Genomic DNA, 11,300 nt, shown 5'->3' on the forward strand with positions numbered 1-11,300 from the left:
CTCACAAAATTTCTAAACCTAAAGCTGATACCCAAATCACAATCCAATCTCTATGGCAACAAATAAACTACAGAGACAAGGAATTAAACATCATCATAAAACACCATTTAATGCTACATGTATGTGGTGTGCCACAGATCGACACCCACAGAACCGGGCCGAACCGGGCCCACTCGGTAACACAAGTGGTGCCATGTTGTCAAAACTCGGGATCTGGATGTTGACATCCTGTTTTCACTGACACAAAAAAAGACCTGACCAATTCACTGAGAGCTTATCAAAGTGCCAACACTGCAAACAAAATGTCATTATTACATTATTATTATCATTATTACATTATATTTATTACATTATATTACATACAGGAAAGAATGAAGCAAGCAAAACACACAAAAAATCAAACATTAATTCATATTATTAAAATCAACGATGTAAAACTACTTGTGCAATACAATTCAAAGTGAAGTTGATCAGGATTGTCTTTGGTCAGTCTCCAGCTTTTGGGGGGGGGGGCAAAAAACAAGTCCTCAGTTTAGCTGTGGCTCAACAATGACAGGAGAAATAGCTGCATTTAACAATATGAGGCATCAAACATGACAAACATTTGCAAGTAATTGGGATGGTTTCTGAAAGACTGGTCTAAAATCTGAGACGTTAGTAGCTTTCCCATTTGCGGAGAAAGCATTTTCTTGAGGAGCATCACTCCCAACTCAATATTCACCAGAGATAAGACGATTTTCTCTTTTGGTGGGAAGGTTTTAGGCTTTAAAGTAAATCTGTCGGGGATTATTGTAGTTGTATCCCTTTTTACTTAAATATTTTTGAAATACAATTTTAGCAATACACATCTAGTCATACTTTCCCATAATAGGTGTGTAGTGTTTTAAAATTATTCTTTAAACTCTTTTCTTTCATCATAGGCCTAATAATGAGGTCTATAATTAGTCCCCGAGATGCTGGCATACTGCTCCATCAGAGCTGGTTCATAAACAGTTAGGAGAAAAAAGTGCGTGACCGGTTTTGTTTTGGATTTGAAAATTAGTTGTCGTCCCGACCTGGCAACAACACCAAAAGAGGTTCGTCAAAGTTTGTCTTTACATAGGCAGCGGTAACCTGCTAATACATTAAAAAAAAAAAAGGCATTCAAAGCGTTGTTTCCTTTACGTCTTTACTTTCACAGCTGGCGGATCCACCACTTCTCTCAGTTCCTCCATTTGAGCACGAGGTTGATGGAATATGGTCCTTAGGTTCAACATTGGTGTGTGTGCAGCCGGAGGTTGTGGATTCCTCTCCGTCCCTTTTCTGCTCCGGCTCAGACGTCTGGTCCAAGGGAAGATGGAGGAATAGGGGCAGCTCCAGGTGCTCTTTGGTCAGGAGGCCTCGCTGGTCATCAACCCTGCAGCCCTGAGCCCTTGTCAGCATCTCCAGCAACCCTGACACAGACGACAGAAGGATCATGGCCATCCCCCCTCATTCACTCAGATAAATTAAATTGCACCCCCCCCCAAACACCTAAGATAATGATGCATTATTCATGCAATTATCTTCCTGAAGTTTGTGTAAATAAGTATCTAATTCGTAGCAAACTGACAGCAAGAAAAATGACTAGGAGGGGTAAAAGAAAATCATTTCAAAAGCCCTTTATCCATAAATCAGGTCAACCCACAAAACTATGGCAGACCATGGGTTGAAAACTAGTCAGTAGGTCTGTTCCAATTGCCCTCACTTGTGGCATTGCAGTCTTAACTTCCCGTTCTTGAGCCGCATATCAAATATGTAGTGTACCATCCATCCATCCATTATCCAAATCTCTTATCCTGCTCTCAGGGTCGCAGGAGCCTATCCCAGCAGTCACTGGGCAGCAGGTGGAGACACACCCTGGACAGGCCGCCAGTCCATCACAGGGCGGCGCCCCCCCACACACACACACACCTAGACAATTTAGTATGGCCGATTCAACTGACCTACATGTCCCAACCCCCGAAAATGACAACTCAGTGCACTCGATGTGCACATAATGTGCCCTTCTGCTAATATTGCTCCAAACTCATCGTGTGCCAAGAATATAACCCTTAATGCATTGCGTCAGTGACGTAAGATAGATGACACCTGCCAGTGACAACTGAAATGTTAAAAAACACAACATCAACAGCGGCAACACATGGGAGAAGATGGCTAGTGACTGCTGACTGAAAGTCAACAATGTAAAAGCCCCCCCCCACCACAGTCTTAAAATAGTAAGATATTACGACGGATGCGGCAAATTACTTTGAACACCATGACAGCTAACAGTGACAGTCATGTTGAGCATTTTTGCGGGTTCGTTGCCATGGCTTCTACTTTAAGGCAGTTAGCATGTGACATCATCCAAGTGTGTCTCTATTGTTTGGTTTGCCTCAGAGCACATTGGCTGCGAGCGTGGACTTGAGTGCTTCGCGAAAACACGTCACACAAGTGTGCCAGCGCTCAAGTCTAAAACCGTAAGTGGGGTGAAACGGAATTAGGCACAAGAATACTTGACTTGTCTGGGATGGAAACTAATTAAAAGCAAATTAATACATCTGCAAGGAGACTTGTGGTGCCGATCCACCCAAATGTGGTCCTTCTGTTCTGACTAGATACTGCTAGGGGAGCCCTACCATCCATGTCGTGGTTCTTACTGGGCTTGGTCTTGGCTCCTTCTTCATGGAGCGATGACCCGGCCTCCATACAAGCTGGACTCGCTGCCTGGCCCTGGTACCATGGCAGAATAAGAAGCACATGAGTAACAGCTCTACAAAATGCTAATTAGGACCGCAAACAAACGGGCTTGTTTAGCTGCTCAAATAGATAAATAAATAAAAACTCAGAGGCTATAATGTTGAACAGAAAAAAAAATTTCCAGAAATTTATCTATAAGTAAGATATTCAAATAATGCATTTCAAAGTAGGACTCACCACCATTATCTACATATATCACAACTAATCAGGAACAAATCCAAAAAAATTTTTTTTTTTTTTGCTTCAGTTATTCCAAAACTAGCTTGCATATACAGTATTTTATTTCCAAAATCACAACACTGAAAAACCAGGTTACAAAATCATGATTTTGTTTTTTGCCCCTATTACGAGTTTTATTATTGACCTCTAAAGGGAAGTTTCTTAATGCAAGCAATACAATTTATTCGTTTTTTGTTGTTTTTTTTTTTATGTTCCGAGTGGCTGCAGGGCCATTGAGCAATGCCTCACCTGTATAGATGGAGTCTGGCCACGTGGCTTGGAACTGTTGTTCTGGTCTTTTCCTGATCATATCACATCAAATAAAGAAATCAGAATCTGCTGATGGGGAACACAAAGTCCAATCTGCATAGATAAGTTCATTACTTTTTTTTTTTTCCTCCGCAGACTCTTTCAGCTAACACAGTGAGTAGAGTGGTCCATTGTGCTAACCATTGAAATGACTCAGATACAACATCCCTGACAGGGATTAAACTGGGCTTCTTGGGATACAGCCCCCCTAATCCAATAAATTTTACCCATTAGTTTCTCTTTGTGACCATCTAAATGAAGTGAGTGGAGCTGAGGCAGTGAGTGCTGATCAAAAGTGAAGTTGGGTCTGGTCTCTCAGCAGTAGGGAGGAGGTGAGTGAACTCAAAGTGACACAGCGCTCAACAAGCCAAATGGACTCTGACATCAGCACTCAACAAAATAGTACGGGGGGAGGGTAGATAGAGACAGAGAGAACACTAGGGGAGGAAAAGTGGTAAAACAGACATGGAAGGTGAGAGTGCTAAAGTGGAGTTTGGGGAGAGATGGGTTTTTGTTTTGTTTTTCTTCCTCTTTGCTGCCATCTAAGTGAGAGGCAGGGAAACACAAAGCTCACCAAGAGGGAATGCAGGGCAACAGAAATGACAGAGAGGCAAACTTCAAATCTAGGAGAGCCAAGGAAGCCTGCACCACTACACAGGTCTGATGACCAGTGTAGTGGTACAGATGACCTGTGCAGTGGTGCCACTATATATTTTGAGGAGTAGAGCATAATTACCTTTGATTCTATCAAGCAGCAGTATCTTATTGGCTAGTTTATATGCACTTGTGCTCATGCTTAAAGGCACATTACTCCCACTCTGGAAAAAGAAAGACACACATTTATATACATCTCTACTACTTTCGGCTACCACACACACACACACACACACACACACACACACACATCACATACCATGGTGACCACTGTGTCCTGTGGTTTGAGCTGGTGTTTCTGGAGTACCACAGACAGGGCATCCTGCAGAGTCTTACTGGATTTCACCATGATCACCGATGTCTTACCAGTGAAAACCACATCTAGCCTGAAAAAAATAAAAAATAAATCTGACAATCTTCAATACTTCAAATTGCAGCCTATTAACACCAGTACACTGCATGATGACGTTCTAGGCATATTTAGTCAACTGCAGAGATGTTTTCACAACCAGAGAAAGTGATAATTTTCTACCTACTTGTTACAACTGTGTAAATCCCATCTACAGGTCCTCGCTGCAAAAGGCAACTAATGTTATGAGGTAATCTAGTTTTTTTCTTAAAAAAAAATTCAAAATAATGCTGTGCAGTAATATAATTTCACTTTCAATACAGTACAGGTACAGTTTCTGTCACCATCTTGCAAGAGTATCACTGTAACAGTTTCTCTATTTATGTATTTAATAATTGTCTAGTGATTATTTATGTCTGTCTTATTAACCAATGTTTGTTTTTTTCCCTCTTAATGTCATCCAGTTGTTTTCTTGACCACTGGTCTATATGTTGTGATGTCCTATTGTGACTTTCTGGCTGAAAGGGAATTGATATATTTCACATCTTATGTACTGTACATGCTATTTGCTAATGCTACCCTAAGTTTAGCCATTTCTAGCTTATTGTGTGCTTCTGTATGCATTTTTTTTTAAATCCACCTTTACCTCTAGGTTGCCATTTGTCCAGGGACCACAGATGCTAATTAGACATTCAAAGCCAACTCTGGCACATTTACAGAAATGCATATTAATTTGCAATTTCCCTATTGAATAGACTAAACTAACTAAACCAATAAATAGAATCATCTTGATGCTAACATGCGGTAATCCACCTTATTCAAACCACAGTCACTTGTTAAGAAAATAACTAGAAGATGTAAAGTTGCATTAACAAGTGAAAATAATCTTCCCCTGTTTGCAGATATCCTTGTTTTCACGGTAAAGATTTAATCTCCAGCTAAGCTGACATAAGACGGCCATTTCTGCTGTAAGAGGTGCAAATAAAAAAGGTGAGAAAACTCGAGTTCCATCTAGCATGGAGAGATAGTGGTTAATTTGGGGAGGGTGACAGCATGTGTTAGTGAGAAAGACAGAGGAAGAACTGGAAGAATTGCCACCGGTGACTCACACAAACTTCACCCTGAGATCCAGGGAGACCTGCTGGTCTCTCAGTACTGAGCAGTTCTGGTCCAGAGATAAGGGCTGCTGGAGGGAGAGCACACATAACCCATCATCTCACAAGATATGTTCAAAATAACCAGAAACGAGATTAAAATTGCAGTAGCAATAAAAAGAACCAGATGGTGAGAAGATAAGCTCAAATGGCAAGAGGATGATGCCCAGATATTTAAGGGGAAAGCAGACGAAGGAAGCAGAGCAACCCATTGCTGACCTTGTCATTGCCGTGGAGGTAGATGACGATGTCATTCAGGGGGAAACCTCTCTTCTCACACAGGCCAGACAGCATGCCTCTAAGGGTCATGCCCTGGCGAGTGGGGGCCAGGGAAGCACTGCCGTCTGGTAGATAGACACAGCAGTATCCCCCCTCCACTGCCAGGCGACCCCCACCTCCACCAAATTGCTCTGGGGAGCGAGGAGTGGAAGCACCATCCTGAAGCAGGGGTATCGATGGCAAAGGAGGAAAGACAGGTGGAGGAACAGGAAAATAATTTTATTAAAAAACATGCAAAGTGCATAACTCTCTAGCATGATTTTCTCTAAGCCCTTTTGTTTCTCGCTGCATATACACAGTATTAAAAGTTCCCACTATCACGCCCACACACACAAGTCAAAAAAATCATTCCGTCATCACTACACAGGCCAACTCCAGCTATACAGCCACTTGACAAGTGCACTTACATCCATCTGCCTGCAGAGAGAGCCCAGCTCTACACTGCTAGTGGATTTGACGGAGGTTTGGGACTCTTTGCGGTAAACCATGCCATGAGCTTGGGACATATCTACCGCTTCAGAGGCAGGGCAGGAGGCAAAGGAGAGAAAGAGAAGCATTACCCTTTGAGCACAATGTGTTTAGAAATATAAGACACAAAACACAAGAAGGAAACTGCCATTTAAAAGGTGTTACCTCCCCAGGATCCCCTCTTTTGTCGATCTTTCTCTCTACTGCTCTTCGCACCTGAACTGCTGCTTGAAAACGTTTTTTTGTTCTGTGTAGAAAGTTATAAAAACCACTTGCATTATAGTGAATACCAATCACCCCCACAGTTAACTTGCAGACAAGCTCGGTAGCTTTGATTTTAGTTTCGCTCCATCACTTGACCCTTTTGTCCCTCCACCATGTTTTTTCTCCCCTTCCCTTAACTACCCCCCCACACACACACACACACACACACTTTTCTCCACTGTACCTTCTTGTTGTTCCTTAAAGTTGGGCTGTTGTTGGTCATATCCTCCCAAGATCCCACACAGCAGGGTTCACAGGACAGACTGGGCAGAGGCTTGCCCTCTACACTAGCCAAGGTGCAGCTTTGGTAGAGAGGGGAACGTACAAAGCGCCTGTAACTGTCCATCTTCATCAGCTTAAAGATCTGGAACAAAGCAGGGATAGGAAAAGATATCAGCTATATGTAATGTTGGCAAATGTGTATCAAAAATTGTGTTGATACAAGCGTCTTAGTGTGTGTGGATTACTAACAAACCTGTGCCTGGGCTTTGTTAAACATATCAGGTGTAGGATGCTCTAGATCCTTCTCTTCCATCTTAGCTGTGTCGTCAATGTTGACTGAGCAAGGAGCACTGTCAGCCAGATATGTCTGGTAGATTGAATAAGCTGCTTCCTTCAGCTAAGAAATCAATAGTACTGTTAAGTTCAAACCCATGGCAACATGTGCTAGGGTTCCAGAAATGTATATGAGCAGGCAAATAATTGTTTCTTTATAACAACAGGATGTCTTCTCCGTCACATAAGGAGAAATATAGTACTGCATTGCAAGTGACTGCCTATTGAACACATACACACACACACCCATACTAAATGCACTTGACTCGCCATTCACTTTTGCCTATGACAGCAATCCATGATATCAGTTGGCAACATAAAAATTTATCTGCCAAGCATGCAGGTGGCATTCATAAAAATTAATCTTATCTGTTTTTATTACCTTGTCTGTTTTTCACATGGCTTGTGGGCCTGTGCGTTCACTGACTGTAGTGGGGGAATGTGGTGTGCAATGCATTTTGGAATGCTTCATTTGTTTATTTATTGTTCTATTCTTTTGACTTATATGGATTTTTGCCCTTCGCCTAGTCCTCGTGTGAGTCTGCATGCAGGGCCACATGAGGGGGGCAGTGTGCATCTCTTGCCCATGTACTGATCTATCTGTTGTCTCCGACATAGTGATGATTGCCGCTTGTCTGTGAGTTTGTGTATGCCTAGGTGGACTGTGGGAACTGAATTGCCCTTCTGGGATAAATAAAGTTGTCTGAATCCGAATCTGAAATCTGAATATTCCGTTGCCTACCAACATGGGGATGGGCGGCTCAAATCCCCGTGTTACCTCCGGCTCGGTCAGACACAATTGGCCAAGTCTGGGGGTGGGACACTGGATGTGGATGTGTCTTGGTCACTGCACTAGTGCCTCCTCTGGTCGATCAAGGCGCCTGTTCGGGGGGGGGGGGGGACTTGGGGGAATAGCGTGAGCCTCCCACGCGCTACGTCCCCCTGGCGAAACTCCTCACTGTCAGATGAAAAGAAGTGGCTGCCAACCCCACATGTATTGGAGGAGGCATGTGGTAGTCTGCAGCCCTCCCCGGATTGCCAGAGGGGGTGGAGCATTGATCGGGATTTGTCGGGAGAGTGGGGTAATTGGCCAAAAAGGGAGAAAAAAAATTTACCTGCCAATTGCTGACTGTCTTATATAAGTTCCTTTGGATAAAAGCATTTGCTAAATGAGAACATGTTAGTGTAAAAACTAATTTCAACAGCAAATTGGTGCCACACGGTACTTGCTTATGAGTTTTTGGGCAGTATTGGTCACTATTTCTACCTGGATTCACACCAGCCATACTCTAGCTTCTTGGTGGCTGCAAAAATGCCTTGCGGAAATCCAAAGCTGAGGTTTTATAAGTCCAATAGAAACACTGGGAGCCCATTATGAGAAATGTACAGCCAACACCTCACTGCATTATAAATGACAAGGTATTCATCACATATATATCAGGAAGAAACTCTTGAACACTAATGAGGAAAAATGCCACTATACCTGCTTCAAACAGGTAGCAGGAATCTTCTGGTACCTCTCACAGGCCTTCCAGAATAAGATGTTTTCTGCACTGACCTCGGACTTCAGAAAGGCCTGTTGAAACATAAATGCACACAAACAGATCACAAATGGGCTCCAACGCACTACTTCTAATAGGGAGTGAGGGAAGATGAGTAATGTTCTTGGTTAAAAAAAAAAAATCAACATCTGAAGCATTGAAGACAATGAGTCAAGCGACGCTATAATGAACTTTACCTGTACCTTTGTGTGTGGGTGTGTCTCACCGTGAAGTAACGAACTCCGGCGGAGTCCTCCAGCAGCTTTTCAAAGGAGACAGCCCAGCTCAGCACGCTGTTTGCTTGGCCAGACTCACCAGCTTGAGTCCCTGGAAGACTGGAGCTGCTGCCTCCACAGCCCCGCACTGACATGTTCAACTCTGAAACACATGCGTGCTGTTAGCAAAGCAGAAACTAAGCATGACTGGGAAGGTGACTCAACCTTATGCTTTGGGAGTCATGCACAGACACGCTCAGTTCTCAGAAAAAGAACTACCCAATATTGGCAGCATGTACATGCTTGCTTACCTCCATCTGACACTGCCTGGCTCTGTAAAGAGGAAAAGAAAAGGCTTTTTTGTAATCTTGACAAAAGTAAGATGAAGTAAAGCCTGGACAGATTATAACGAGGGCTAAATCCCAACAGGGCCATCATGGGCTAGCAATCTATAGTGTAAATCTGGGGTGGTTTGTCTTCCCTCAACATATCACAAACCATGATTAATAATTGTCAATACTAGAACCATGAACACTAAGAGTGCTCCGGATCTGTTGCTCCATGACATAATATTACAGCAAAAAGATTGAAATAAACCATTGAAATGTTAATAATAATATCATCAGGGATTGTGGAATGACAGCACAGCCACACTATACACGTTCAAAAGCACAAAACATGCCGTTTCAGGATCCAGGAAATGACAGAAGGCCAGCTGCACACTTGTGTTTTTATTCTGCCACTCGTCTGTAACTGCAGTGCAACCAGTCAAGGCTGCAGGTTCCACCGGAAGAGGGTGTGCCGCTGATGTAAACTCTCTCATTCATCTTTCAGTGCATACCACAGCTTTGATTCACAACTTGTGAAACTTCCTTTTCAATTCTGTTACAGGAGCTTTCACATAGACACTAACAACACTTGTGCAGTTGATACAAACTTGCACTGAGACAAAGAGACATCTGATTCAATCAACAATGTTGGGGGACTCAAACTACCACAAACCTCACTGCAGTTATATTTCACTCTTTCATTCTTTTTTTTCTTTCTTTTTTTTAGAGATAGTATGATGAAGAATGATTTCAGTCCAGAGGAAATTGGAATGTAGGACTGTTGAGATTGACTGTTCCCTTTTGTGAGGCTTTGGTCACAGTATCTGTGACTTGCACAAAATCAAGCACAAACATAACCGACTCATCCGTGCTCCATTTAGAAGTTACTATCCCATCTTCCAACGATACTGCAGAAAGAACAATATCCAAGGAGAAGAAGAGGATGAAAGTCAACTATTGAGCAGTTTCTTACTACTCCAGTTGTAAGCCAGCTCTTATAAAATGCAACTCACAGAGATTCAGATGACCAAACCCATCCATCCATCCATTATCCAAACCGCTTATCCTACTCTTAGGGTTGCAGGGATGCTGGAGCCTATCCCAGCAGTCATTGGGCGGCAGGCGGGGAGACATCCTGGGCAGACTGCCAGGCCATCATAGGGCTCTCTCACACACACACACACACACACACACACACACACACACACACACACACACACACACACACACACACACACACATACACACACACATACACACACACACACACACATCTTTTTGATGGTGGGAGGAAACCGGAGCACCCGGAGTAAACCCACACAGACACAGGGCAAACATGCAAACTCCACATAGAGGATGACCCGGGACGACCCCCAAGGTTGGACTACCCCGGGGCTTGAACCCTGGACCTTCTTGCTGTGAGGCAACCGCACTAACCACTGTGCCACCGTGACTAAACCCATATTTGCTAAACCATAGAAACAGCTACGGCCTTTCAACCATCTACGAAGAACATCTTAACATAGACATTCACACCTGTGGTAGAACCAAACCTATATATAGGAAACACAACAGTCTCCACAGCCATTAGACTACGGCCAAGTCTGCCTACACACAACAGACTGTCACACAGGCATGGCTCAATTTCCATTTGTGACTCAAGCAGGGCCAGCCTGTTTCAGTAGCAGCCAAGTGAAGCTTCACCGCCTGACAATGTCTGCCATCACCAAGGATTTCATCAGGCAGAATGGAGACAGAAAATACAGGCTTATATACAAGCAAAAAAAACCACACCATCTTGTCATATAACAAGTCTAAAAGTATAGACGGAAATACCTAACAATACAGGTAAAGATCCTTGTGAAAGGAAGCAATCAACATAATCATCGCCAACAACACTACAAGACAGCTATTAACACCCATAACGCATTCTATCTGCATTAATTAAGAAAATGAGCATCCTCCATGGATGTAACTTGGCTATTGCCATTATCTACAGTATAATCGTGATCATCATTATCAAAAGTCATGCCCCCTTCAACAAACATTTTGAACTGCAAACACATAAATGCCGAATCAAGCCAAGTCTGATGGGCTGACCGATGTCAACTCACCATGTAACCAACAGGAATCCCCAAAGATTTATTGTTCTTCGCCATGTCGTCTCGAGCACCTGGCCAAAATCCTAAATGATGTGTGCAGTC

At 43.1% G+C, this 11,300-nt stretch overlaps 1 protein-coding gene across 1 annotated transcript; it reads right to left on the bottom strand.

The window, feature by feature from the left end:
• Positions 1-1,038: 1,038 nt before the first annotated feature.
• On the bottom strand, positions 1,039-11,300 carry rgs14b (regulator of G protein signaling 14b). Its single transcript, XM_056276764.1, has 16 exons — positions 11,211-11,300; positions 9,079-9,100; positions 8,779-8,930; positions 8,495-8,587; positions 6,932-7,075; positions 6,641-6,820; positions 6,358-6,439; positions 6,132-6,232; positions 5,665-5,883; positions 5,401-5,474; positions 4,202-4,328; positions 4,025-4,106; positions 3,229-3,281; positions 2,640-2,733; positions 1,173-1,433; positions 1,039-1,055 (listed from the first exon to the last, which is right to left on the bottom strand). The coding sequence occupies exons 1-16, from the start codon at positions 11,253-11,255 to the stop codon at positions 1,039-1,041; spliced, it is 1,746 nt and encodes a 581-aa protein (XP_056132739.1). The 5' UTR covers positions 11,256-11,300.

The sequence above is a fragment of the Lampris incognitus genome, chromosome 1 (assembly GCF_029633865.1).
Source record: "Lampris incognitus isolate fLamInc1 chromosome 1, fLamInc1.hap2, whole genome shotgun sequence".
In the NCBI taxonomy this organism is placed as follows: domain Eukaryota; kingdom Metazoa; phylum Chordata; class Actinopteri; order Lampriformes; family Lampridae; genus Lampris; species Lampris incognitus.